This window comes from Lithobates pipiens, unplaced genomic scaffold (genome assembly GCF_037356315.1).
Source record: "Lithobates pipiens isolate NorthernLeopardFrog02 unplaced genomic scaffold, aLitPip1_a1.2 Scaffold_28, whole genome shotgun sequence".
Classification (NCBI taxonomy): Eukaryota; Metazoa; Chordata; class Amphibia; order Anura; family Ranidae; genus Lithobates; species Lithobates pipiens.
The window spans coordinates 179371777-179385453 of NW_027507789.1; the positions used below are offsets into that span (position 1 = coordinate 179371777).

The following is a 13677-nucleotide window of genomic DNA, read 5'->3' on the forward strand; positions in this document are numbered from 1 at the left end:
TTTTTGATCTAACTATCCAATGTATTTGGGGTATGTTTTCCGTTTAAACAACAATAATCCTCTGAGGTGCACACTGCTTTCATTGACCATGGCTCACTGGGTGCCTTCTGTCAACATGAGAGATCTTATCTATTCATCTCTTCACTTATTCCCCTATACTGCTCTATTTTACCAGCCCATGGTCTCTGATATATTTATCCCTCTTTATTGAACACCATTTAAACGGACCATTGCATCATTATTTTTTCAGTCCCTGTTTGCGCTGCTCTGAGTCTCTCCACCTTGCCCCCCGTGTCCGCCCTTAGGGGGGGCACCCTGTTCTGAGGGTGTCTCGAAATAGGTCGCTCGTGTGCTGTGGGTTGGGAGCTCCAGGGGTGAGTTATGATCCAACACTGTTTTGTTTTTTTCTAATGTAATGCTGATGTATTGTTTATTCACTACTGCTGTTATTGTTATTTCCTTTTTTCTGTAAAAAACTCCTTGATATTTTGTATGATATTATTGTATACTTACATATATATTTTTCATACTAGATTGTTTAAAAGTGACGTTCCCTGAGGAAGCGGTGTTCTTAGTACCGCGAAACCGGTCGGATTTATGCGTCATCCCTGTATCTCCGTAAAACATTTAATTGTTTAGAACGTGAACCAATTGGGTCCTGTGATTGGATTTAATAATGTGGTTCTGCTACAGCAATGTCTTTGTATTACCGTATCTGTTATATGGATTAAATTATAATAAAATGTAATTGTGTTTTAACGATTGTTTCACAATATTTTCTGATACCGCAATAGTCCCTGTTCCCACTGAACCAATTGGAAATTTATCTCTTTGAGGCTGTTTCCTCTTGGTTGTTCTGAGCTATATGCCCAGTTTTTTCTTATATACGTATTGGGACGATGGTATCCTATTGATTTTGGAGGCTTTTTGACTAACTATCAATATTAGGGTGGATAACACACCTGGATTGTGGGATCCAAACTTTCTTGTATGCCTCACTTACAACAATTGTTTAAGGTATAAACTGTTTAATGATATAGATTTTTCGTCCTTCAGACTATAACCTGAATCTTTATTAATGACTTATAGTTATCTTGTTTTTCTCCTTGTCTGTTTTTGCTTTTCTGTATATCCTTTGGGTACAGCGTTCTGGTGAGTACAAGTCGATCATTTCATTATCCTTTTGATACTATGGATGTTTTAGGATCAAGCTGGGGTGATTTCATGTCCACTTTACAGGCTGAGTGTTTAACTAGTCATAAATTTGATGATGATATCAAAATCTTTTTGGAAAAAATATTTAAGTTGTTAAAAAGAAAATCCCATCTTCATTGGCACATGCAATATTTCAAACTCTATGTGCAGGAAAAGATATGCCCTTTGGGCCTTCGGATACAAGTATTTCCTACTTTAAAAGATCCCAGTACTGATTTTAAAAAAATCTGGGAAGAGACCCTGACCTCATGTAGCATAGAACTAATGAAGCAATTGATGGCCCAGCACTCGAATGATATGTCCTTATTAGATGAAGAAATAGATAGATTACTACAGCAATATCCGGATATCACTACTTCCACTACCTTCTCGGAAAAATGGAAGGAACTTAGAGACCGTTTAGAGATATTAAATAAGGAAATCATTTTTAAAAAACAAGGTAAATTCTCATTGGATAAACAAGCCTTCCTTGACGGCTATGCATATAAATGGGCTGGTCGAGCCTATAACAGGAGAAATCCTGCATACGCTCGCCAACCCCTAATTAGACCACCAATGGAATTATCCGAATCAGATTCTTCCTTATCCTCTCTATCATCACAGTCCCTATCTCAATATACTCAGTCTTACGGCCCCACCCTCCCACGTAAGAGATCACTCACTGGAAACGGGCACCCCCATAAAGATCCTAAAAAAGACAGAAAATTGGGGAAATCGGCCAAAGCCTCACAGGCCATACGTACAACAGTTCCTTCTTCTTCCTCTAACAAATCAGATACAGCGGCCCCCACATTACACAGTGTAATTCCAAAACTCTTGCAACCCCAAATCCAGTCCCTTTTTCCCTCCAACCTTTTAACCTCAACCCATCCAGAAGGCAGCAGAAAAGGCAGTCTAGACGCCTTTGTACACAAAACCTAAACCCTAAGTACCCTCCCAATAGTAATGAAACACACCTTGATCAGGCATCTTCATTAAACATCATTAATTTGACGTCAATCACATTAACATTAGAGGAGGAATATGTTTTACAACTCGGCCTTGGCTTTTGTCCATCTGAACCCATAGACATTTTTGAAACAATTAAAGATCTATACTTATTCGCTCGCAATCTCACTTACAAATTCATTTATGATCCTGAACGTAAAAAACTAAATCTAGAAAAAGAACTAGCCGAGCGTACCAAAAGTTTCACCATGGAAGAGTTCAGGGCCTTACGTGACCTGATGCTCCTCTATGATGAGGGTGCCTGTGCCACAGATGAGGACACTGTGAATACCTTGGGACTAAATCCCCTGCCTTCTGGTCAGGGACCCGAGCTATCAGACCCATCTGGGCCTAAACAGAAGAAACAAACACTTAAAGCCAAGTCTCGCGCATTTCCAGATTTGATGACTTGCCCTGCCATCTGGGCTTTTCTACATGAGTCTATCAAATCTCTTAAGAAATATAAATGGGCGGATCAGCCGTCCAATTTAACTCCTCGACAAAAATTGGCAATCAGGACACTTCAAAAACACCCAGATTTAATCATCAAACAATCTGATAAGGGTGGTAACCTAGTTCTCATGACACATCTACAGTACCAAACAATGTGTTACTTGGTGCTACACAACACATCTTGGTACTCCCCTATCGATTCTTCTTTGATTGAATCTTTCACTCTAGAATTTCGCCAACTGATAATGGGTGCACATAATGAGGGCCTCATTGATGAGGTAACTTTAAAATATATCAATATTGTGACCCCACGTACCCCAACCTTTTATACCCTACCAAAAACCCATAAGAATCTACAAACTCCCCCAGGCCGACCCATTGTATCAGGCCTGGGTTCTTTGACGGAAAATGCTAGCCGTTTCGTGGACACCTTCCTTATGCCTCACGTTGTAGGATTACCGTCCTACATCAAAGATACAACGGATCTGTTGAGGCACATCGAGGGTATCCAGATCCCTCCTGATGCCCTGCTCGTGGCAGTTGATGTCGAGGCTCTTTACTCGAGCATCCCCCACGAGCAGGGCGTCAGGATGGTTGAATCTTTCTTAATGGAGCAGGTCTCTGCCTCCTGGCCACTCAACTGTTTTATTTTGAAATTGCTTAAATTTATCCTTACGAGGAATTATTTTTTATTTAATGATCAGTTATTTCTACAAAAGCAGGGGGTGGCCATGGGCACCTCCTGTGCTCCCTCGTATGCTAATCTCTACCTAGGTGCGTGGGAAAGGTTTATCTTTGGGGAGGATACCTTGCAACCATTTCTGGATTCTGTCCTGTGCTGGTACCGTTACATCGATGACCTATTTATTGTGTGGTCCGGTACCAGATCGGACCTTGATAGTTTCATCAAGGTTCTTAATATAAACCAATTTAATTTACAATTCACCTTTATGGCGGACAACAACAACATTTCATTTTTAGATTTAAATATCTTGAAACATCCCTCGGGCTCTCTTACCACAGACCTTTACCGTAAACCTACCGCTGGAAATACGATTCTATATGCCTCTAGTGCACATCCCCGCCCTCTAGTTCGCAGTATCCCCTTTGCCCAATATTTGAGGTTGAGGCGGAACTGCTCTGAGGACGGGGATTTTCACAGACAGGCCAATCTATTGCGGGACCGTTTGTTAGTTAGAGGCTACAGCCCCACTAATCTTAGAAAGGCCTTTAATAAAGCCTCTTCCCGTAGTCGCCAGTCACTGCTCTATGGCCCTGCCCGTATACAACAGCCCCCCACCACTAAAATAATAACAAAATACTCTGCTCACCACCAACAACTTCGGCATATTTTGTCCCAACATTGGCACTTACTGACTGAACATCACATATTAGGAAACTATGTTAAATCTACCCCAGAATTAGTTTTTAAAAAAGCCACCTCTCTCCGTGATAAATTAACAAAAAGTCACTATCAAATGCCCTCTGGATCCTTGGAGGGACCCAGAGGCACTTATAGATGTGGCCAATGCTCTAAATGCCCATGGATTCAAGAAGGAGGAGTTACAATATTACCGAATGGGGAGATGTTTCGGCCTTTACATCACGCCGATTGCGGCACCCGAGGGCTGGTTTACCTGATGGTCTGCGCCTGCCAAGCATTCTATGTAGGGAAGACCATCAGGGAATTACGCCAGCGCTTGGGTGACCATCTCTACTATTCGACTAATGGGAAAATGACCACGGTAGGTCGCCATGTGGGTATACACCACAAATTTCAATTTGATCTAGTAAAATTCTTTGTCCTTGAAGTTATCCCACAGGACCCCAGAGGGGGTAATTGGGATCAGGCCATTTTGAGACGCGAAGCATTATGGATAGAGCGGCTGAATGCTCTCACCCCTCCTGGCCTAAATGAAGCCCATTCCTACAAATGTTTTCTTTAAATATGTTACATGTTGTACATGTACATTGTACATTTTTTCCCCCTTTTTTTCCCCCTTTTTTAAAAAATGCAGGTAATGCCCTAGAAACCTTGCATTTGGTGTGAGGGCACTGGACTGAAGAGGGTTTCTGTGAGGGAAGTGACATTAGCCCTCCCCTTACCTTTTCCCTTTTTCTTTCCTTCCTTTTTTCTGTTTCATTTTTACGTTTTTCTTACGCTTACTCCCCTTTTTCCCCCCCCCTCCTGTCGTTCCTAGTATTAAGAATTCTTTACCACCAGACGCTAATACTCGCTTGGTTATACTGATTTTGTGATATTATATCACTATTTAGTAACTTTCATATTTATTAAAGAAAAAGTTGGTTCCCCTTTAAATGCGGAACCTATATGATTCAGGTGCTATTCTGAGGACGGTCCTTTTCGGACTTTTATATATACATTTCTTTGTATGTTGGCTGGCTTGGTCTGGCGACTGTCACCTGCGGCCGGCCTGAGCCACCGGGTGAGGGTGGCCTTTGTTGCCGCCCCGCTTGGTGACGGGGGTCCGCGGCATTGTGACACTCCCCAGTCCATTCACAGCAGCTAACTTTGTACTACAGTCTTGGATCATGACTCTGCTATGTTTTCCCCTATTGGTTCTTCCGTGCCCCGCAGCTGGATAGACCTGAGGAGTTTGTTCTCCCCCCCTCGGGCGGACGTGTGGCACCCTGGTGTGATTTTCACACCTCCCATTTCACTGCGGATATCCTCTGCAGCGTTACATGGGAGCGCAATACAATGCGCAGGCTGCCTGACCCGGACTGATCCCTGCTTAGTTGAGGCGATGGTGAACGGGGATTATGTGTCACACAAATCCCCGCCCAGCCACGCCCCTAGACATTCCCCCTGGTCTTTCATTCATGGGGAATATGTTGGCCGTGCGCACGAGTACATCCGCGCATGCGCCGTGATGCGGGGACAGGATTAAGGAGCACACCACTGTGCCCTGAACACTTCCGGGTTGGGGGTTTAAATGGCGCGCTCGAGATTTAAATCTTCAGAGCGCTGCCTGTGTGGAGACGAGCAATGCGTAGGACCTTTGAGCTTCAGGTATTGTCCCTTCATTTTGACTCTACATATACTTCAGTTACATGCACTTTCTTTCCTGGTCTGTTTAGATGCTTGGTCTTTGACTAACTATGCTTACCTTTTATTCTGAACCAGGAAAGATCTGTAATTGAATTTCTGGACATCCCTTATAGAAAATTTGGTGATACCTTAGAAGTTTTTGATCTAACTATCCAATGTATTTGGGGTATGTTTTCCGTTTAAACAACAATAATCCTCTGAGGTGCACACTGCTTTCATTGACCATGGCTCACTGGGTGCCTTCTGTCAACATGAGAGATCTTATCTATTCATCTCTTCACTTATTCCCCTATACTGCTCTATTTTACCAGCCCATGGTCTCTGATATATTTATCCCTCTTTATTGAACACCATTTAAACGGACCATTGCATCATTATTTTTTCAGTCCCTGTTTGCTCTGCTCTGAGTCTCTCCACCTTGCCCCCCGTGTCCGCCCTTAGGGGGGGCACCCTGTTCTGAGGGTGTCTCGAAATAGGTCGCTCGTGTGCTGTGGGTTGGGAGCTCCAGGGGTGAGTTATGATCCAACACTGTTTTGTTTTTTTCTAATGTAATGCTGATGTATTGTTTATTCACTACTGCTGTTATTGTTATTTCCTTTTTTCTGTAAAAAACTCCTTGATATTTTGTATGATATTATTGTATACTTACATATATATTTTTCATACTAGATTGTTTAAAAGTGACGTTCCCTGAGGAAGCGGTGTTCTTAGTACCGCGAAACCGGTCGGATTTATGCGTCATCCCTGTATCTCCGTAAAACATTTAATTGTTTAGAACGTGAACCAATTGGGTCCTGTGATTGGATTTAATAATGTGGTTCTGCTACAGCAATGTCTTTGTATTATCTGTTATATGGATTAAATTATAATAAAATGTAATTGTGTTTTAACGATTGTTTCACAATATTTTCTGATACCGCAATAGTCCCTGTTCCCACTGAACCAATTGGAAACATTGCAAGCAAGATGGAGTCTCTTGTAATTTCCCTCCTTCTCCACTTTACATTCAGCCGACTGCTGGCAGCTTCTGCTACATTGGCGCAGAGAGATGGCATCCTGTTGTACTCTCTTCCGTACAGCTGAAGGGGGCTGTTTACATGGAGCCATGATGCTTTGAGTCGCAGCATTCTTAACACAGCATGTCGAGTTGACAGGTGGCACTGCTTGTCAAACTAGCCCATTCAAGTTGAAGGGGTAGCTCTGCAAACACAAACCAAACACTTGGTTTGTGGCACATTAGTCCCATTGAAAATTGCAATTTAAGGAAAAGAAAGAAAGAAAAGAAAAGAAAAAAGAAAAGAAAAAAGAAAAAGAAAAAAGAAAAGAAACCACAGGCATTTGGGAGGTGGCAGGATTGCCTCCTGAACACCTGACATTGGCTGCTTGGCCACACTCTGAAAAGCGATCCACCATGGATTTCAGAGAATCAACAAGTGTGAGCCTTGCCTTAGTCATTGATCTCTAGGCATTCTAGCAATAAACTACCCTGCAGATCTAGCCTGGCTTCACATCTAAAAGGGGTCAGGTAGGTGCATTGGTGGTGTTGCTAGCAGCCAATCCACTTCTCCCTTTCAGTTTGCAATCTGCTAGGGCAACATTAAAAAATGGTTGTCACCAAAATACAAATGTAAAGTGTCCCCTGGACAGAGACAAATGTCAAACTCCAGGTTCCCTGCTAAGCGGTGGTGCCTCCTGCCTCCCCCCATTACTACAATACACAGCCAGCAGATGGTACCACTGAGGCCAGAAGGGGACCAGAAAATCGACATCACTGGAATGTTTGATCAAGATGAGTGTCCAGGAGGCAGTTTCTCTTCTAAACAGCAGAGATCGGTGTTGCGGGCAGCAGAAGTAATAAGTGCAGCTATGTATACATCAATGCATCCTCCTATTTGTATTTATTTTTAAATGCAAGCAGTGTAAATACCTAAATTTGGCTTGATATCAGCCTCCAAGTACAGCAGAGCTCAGATTGGGGAAGGGAGTAGCAGCAAAAGGAACCACTCAGCTGTGTTGCAGTGCAAGCAGCACGCCGATAGTAGGGAAGAGCAGAGCGATAGAGATAAACTCATCAGACTGCCGCTTTTCCTCTCACTGGCCAGTCACAGGGAGGAGGAGACTGCCAAGTGGTTCCAAACTTTAGCACAGAAAAATCTGGTCTCCAGTCTTCCCAGACAAATACAAATCCTTTGGAATGAAGAAACCAGCCCCCATATATGTATGTCAGCTGCTTATTTGTTTGCCTGGAGTTCAGCTTTAGCCCATCTTCTTTGCAGAGGACACTTTTATTTTAGTGACTGAACCTCTGATTGCAATAAATTCTGAGTCCATGACCTGGAACATGTATATGACCAGAGAAGTCAGAGTCCTTATTGTACCTTTGTTCTAGGTCAGCGATTCAAGAATTCAGACAGTGATAAGCACTAAAACCATAAGATCTACCTGTCTGCCAGGCAACTAGCATTTTTATATAATTAAGTCAGTGATTACAGCCTCTGTATTGGCCTCACCATGGGCTTCCTTCAACATCAAAGGACATTCATCCTGGGGATTTGCCGAGCTCATAAGCGAGAAATCCACTGTATACAATATAGATAATGTATATACACTGTACATAAGGAGTACATACACTGTACATAAGGAGTAGGCAGAAGCCTCTTTCTTTGCTGTCATTGTTGACTGCCACCAAGACTTTAACTGTTAAAAAAAAAAAAAAAAAAGTGGGGGGGGGGGGGGGGGGAAGAAGAAGGAAAAAAAAAAAATCTTACAAATTGCCTTTACCTTTATAAAGTGACAAGCTGCATCTGATATTTTTTGGTAGCAGGCAACAGTGGGAAGCCTCAGCTGGTGGCAGAATAGTGAAAACTGCATCTTGTGGCAGGTGATGTGGTAAGCTGCATCTGGTGGCAGCTGTGGTATCAGGCACCAAGCTGCATCTGGCGACAGGTGAGGTGGCAAGTGATGTGCTGCATCTGGTGGCAGGTGACGTGGTAAGTGATGTAGCAAGTGCATCTGGTGGCAGACGACAAGCTGCATCTAGTGGCAGGTGAGGTGGCAAGTGACACACTCAGGGCCCCCATTGATACTGCATTTTGGTGAATTGAACTATTTAATTTTATATTACAATGTAATAATAGAAATAATGCGATAAAATCATCCTGACACCATAACAACCATGGTGCCGTGATGATTGAACCGCCAAAACCAGCCATTGCCCCTCAAAATTGCCCGCAACAAAACTGCATAACCCCCCCACACTGCTGTACATAATGATAGAAAGATTTTATATATACACTGTACATAATGTCACTTACACGAGATTGTACTTACATATTTTGGCGAATATGGCGTTGGCAACACACTGAACAAAAACCAGAGAAAGTGCAAAGCGGAATTTCTCCTTGTTCTCCCCTTCTCCATACGTCCCCCGCGTTCTACAATACAGAACCACAACAAATTGACATCACACAGGTAAAATTCACACACAACATACAATGTATTCTTCTCTACAAAGTCATAAACAAACCCGAGCTTTACCCATTCAGGACAGAATAAATGGTTTGCTTTAACCCTCCTTCCTTTCCCTCTATATATCGGTTGTAACACGTTAAATGTCCAATGTGTGGTCATATACCGATCAGCCATAACATTATGACCACCCACCATAACCCATTGAGGCATGGACTCCACTAGCCCTCTATAGGTATGCTGTGGTATCTGGCACAAAGCCTTCAGTAGCGGATCCTTTAAGTTGTGTGGTGAGGCCTCCATGGATCAGTCTTGCTTTTCCAGAACATCCCACAGATGCTCATTTTGGGTTGAGATCTGAAGAATTTGGAGGCCAAGTCAACACCTCAAACTCTTTGTTGTGTTCCTCAAACCACTAATGAATTCATCAGACCAGGATACCTTCTTCCATTGCTCCATGGTCCAGTTCTGATGCTCAAGTGACCATTGTAGGCGCTTTTGGTTGTGGACATGGGTCAGTAAGGGAACCCGGACCAGTCTGCAGCGACACAGCTCCATACACAACAACCTGCACTGTACCTTGTGGCCCGACACCTTTCTATCAGATCCACCATGAACTTTTTCATTAGTTTGACCTACAGATGCTCTTCTATTGGACTGGACTACACAGCCCAGCCTTCGCTCCCTACATGCATCCATGAGCCTGGACCACCCTGCCACTTGTTTTCCTTCTATCTATCTATCTATCTATCTATCTATATATATATATATATATATATATATATATATATATATAAAAAAACTATAAATCACATGTGCACATTTTATTTTTTTAGTTTATTTTTTTAGTAGAAGTACTGATCTAGCCTGGCAAAGATCCCCAGTGTCATAGTGGTGAGCATGTTTTATTGTTATACGTGTTTTATTGGTTTCCTTCCAAGACATGCTGGTAGGTTAATCAGCTCTTAATAAATGGGCATTAGATTGCAAGCTCCTTGAGGGCAGGGGCTGATGTGAATGTACAGTGCTGTATAAAATAGATTAAAAAAAATACATTATTAGACATATATGTTATTAATTTATTACTATTCATTTTTAATTATTTTAGTTGTTGCTATTATTGGTATTAGCAATAACAATATAATAATCATAACAACAACAATAAAATATAATATATTATTTGATATTTATGTTCTATGTATTTTATTGTTGTTTTTAAATTAATATTCATTTTTAATTATTTTATTTTTGTATTTTATTATTGTTGTTGCTATTATTATTCTTGTAGTTATTATTATTATCAATAAAAATGATAATACCAATATTAAAACTAAAATAATAATAGCAACACCAATCATAAAATACAATTATTAAAAATGAATAGTAATAAAAGCAATACAATAATACCAATCATATTATTTTATATATTTATGTTATTTTTTTCCATTTTTTATTTATAATTTTATTATTGTTGCTAATATTTTAGTTATTATTGGTTTTATAACCAATAATAATTATAATACAATAACTAAAAAAATAGCAACAACAATAAAAATAATATGTTATTTTAATTACTATTCATTTTTAATTATTTTATATTTTAATTTTAGTTGTTGCTATTATTATTGGTATTATCAATAACAATATAATAAATTATTAATAAATAATAATAATAATAATAGCAACAAAATTTAAGATAAACATTTAAAATGAATTTAATAAAAAAACAAAAGAAAATAATATATTATTATTTGATATTTATGTTATTTTATTGTCGTTTTTAAATTAATATTCCTTTTTAATTATTTTATTTTGTATTTTATTATTGTTGTTGCTATTATTATTCTTGTAGATATTATTATCAATAAAAATAACACCAATATTAAAACTAAAAGAATAATAGCAACACCAATAATAAAATAAAATAATTAAAAATGAATAGTAATAAAAGCAATACAATAATACCAAACATAGTATATTATTTTATATATTTATGTTATTTTTTCCCTTTTATTATATTTTATTATTGTTGCTATAATTTTAGTTATTATCAATAATTTATTATAATACCAAGAATAACAAAAAAAAAAAAAAAAGCAACAATAATAAGACCCTTTCACACTGGGGCGTTTTGCAGGCACTATAGCAGTGATGGTGAACCTTGGCACCCCAGATGTTTTGGAACTACATTTCCCATGATGCTCATGCACTCTACAGTGGAATGGAGCATCATGGGAAATGTAGTTCCAAAACATCTGGGGTGCCAAGATTCACCATCACTGCCCTATAGCATTAAAAATAGCGCTTGCAAACCGCCCCAAAACAGCTGCTCCAGTCACTCTAGTGTGAAAGTCCTCGGCCTTTCACACTGGAGCAGTGCGCTGGCAGGGCGTCAGAAAAAGTCCTGCCAGCAGCTTCTTTGGAGCAATGAACTCACCGCTCCTCCCCATTGAAATCAACAGGGCAGCGCTGTCATACCACCGGCAAAACGCTGCTGCGGAGGTGTTTTGCGAGCGGATTTAACCCCGAATATCTCCACTAAAACAGCGCTAAAAATAGCGCCGCTGACACCAGTGGCGGCACAGTGTGAAAGGGGTCTAAAAAAGAATTTATTTATTTTACATTTATTTCAGGTACTTATGTAGCGCTGTCAATTTACGCAGCGCTTTACATATACATTGTACAATCACATCAGTCCCTACCCTCAAGGAGCTTACACTCTAAGGTCCCTAACTCACATTCATATACTAGGGCCAATTTAGACAGAAGCCAATTAACCTACCAGCATGTCGAGTAAAAATGAATAAAAATAACAACAACAACAAAATGTTATTTTTATTACTATTCAGTATTATTTTTGCTATTTGTTTTGTTATTATTGGTATTATCATCATCATTATAAATTATTAATTATTGATAATACCAATAATAATAATAACAAATAATAATAGCAACAATAGTAAAATATGAAATAAAATTAAAAATGAGTAGTAATAAAAATAACACTATAAAATATCAAATAATAAATGCCACATATAAAGTGTTGTGTCCTCTCTATATAATAAATAATGTTGCGGTGTGGATGTAGCCTGGAGAAGTGACCCTTCCCCCCTCTCTCTCATATGATGAGTGGCAGTCCTGGCAGGCCCTGTGTCTGTGTATATATAGCCCAGTGTGCCCCCCTCACATGGGGTAACCCAATACCTGGCACACTACCCATGGGGTAACCCAATACCCAGCACACACAGGGGGGTGCCCCTCCACTCACATAGTCTCCTGCAGGATTCCATAGTAGAAGTAGCAGACAAACACCCCCAGGAAGCAGGCGAGCAGCCTCAGCCCCCCGGGCCCCAGCACTCCTCCTGTCTCCATGTCTCCTCCAGCTGTCACCGGCACCTCCAGCCGCACATCTCTCTCCACCGGGGGCCTCATACACTCCCAGCGACACGCCACCAACGAAGGACCCTGGCCGGGGCTGTCCGCCGCACTGCCCGATCTGCAGAAACAGGAAGAGCTTGGCTAACACCAGGAAGAGAAAACAAAACAAAAAAAAAGACTGTTCCCTTCTACCTGCATCACCCTGAGTACACGACACCTCAACTCGTCAATGATTAGCTCTGATCAGATTAGCTGCCATACTGAGACTCAAAAATGAATAAGGGGCGCCATATTACTACACCCAACACACTGTGGGGGACACAACAAAAAAATCTGCTTTGAGACTAATGAATGCTACTGGTACTGGAAAATACCAGTTGCCTGGCTGTCTTTCTGATCCTCTGGCTTCATCGCCTTCTAAGTCACCGATCAGGAACACATAAGGGATAGACGGCTACATCTAGTTTCTTCTTCTGGAAAATGTCAGTTGCCTGGCTGTCTTGGTGATCCTCCAGCTTCAATGCCTTGTAAGGCAGCTGGTTTCTTCTGGAAAATGCCTGTTGCCCAACTATCTTGGTGATCCTCTCACTGATCAGGAACAACTAATGAATAGGCAGCTGGTTTCTTCTTCTGGAAAACACCTGTTGCCTGGCTGACTTAGTGATCCTCCAGCGTTAACGCCCTTCTAAGTCACTGGTCAGGAGCAATTAATGGATAGACTGCCGCAGCTGGTTTCTTCTTCTGGGAAAATGCCAGTTGCCTGGCTGTCTTGGGGATCTTCCAACGTCATTGCCTTCAAACTCGCCGATCGGGAACAAGTCTGAAGTTCTGCCTTTAACAGTTTTTTTCATTCTGAAAAATGCCTGGCTTTCATGCAGATCCTTTGCCTACATTCCTTACAAGTCACTGATCAGGAATAAATATGGGATCCCGGGTTTAAAGTGATTGCAAAATCCTGCCAGAGGCAGCCAGGCTATTGGCATTGTCAGGAGGAGGAGGCAATGGCAGGCACTGAAGGGGATACAAAGTTTTATATGTCACCTGTTCAGTGGAGCAGCTCAGTGTCTGTTCTAAATCTTGCCATACACCTTACAATCTGATTG

The 13677-nt window shown here is 40.9% G+C and overlaps 1 protein-coding gene across 1 annotated transcript in view; it reads right to left on the reverse strand.

Moving 5' to 3' along the window:
• Positions 1 to 13677, reverse strand: part of SLC35B1 (solute carrier family 35 member B1) — a 67080-nt gene that overhangs the window by 41803 nt on the left and 11600 nt on the right. Inside the window, exons 2-3 of the mRNA XM_077459994.1 lie at positions 12465 to 12692; positions 9059 to 9162 (exon numbers count right to left, since the gene is read on the reverse strand). Of these exons, the coding sequence (XP_077316120.1) occupies positions 9059 to 9162; positions 12465 to 12692 (332 nt within the window). The remainder of the gene's footprint in view (positions 1 to 9058; positions 9163 to 12464; positions 12693 to 13677) is intronic.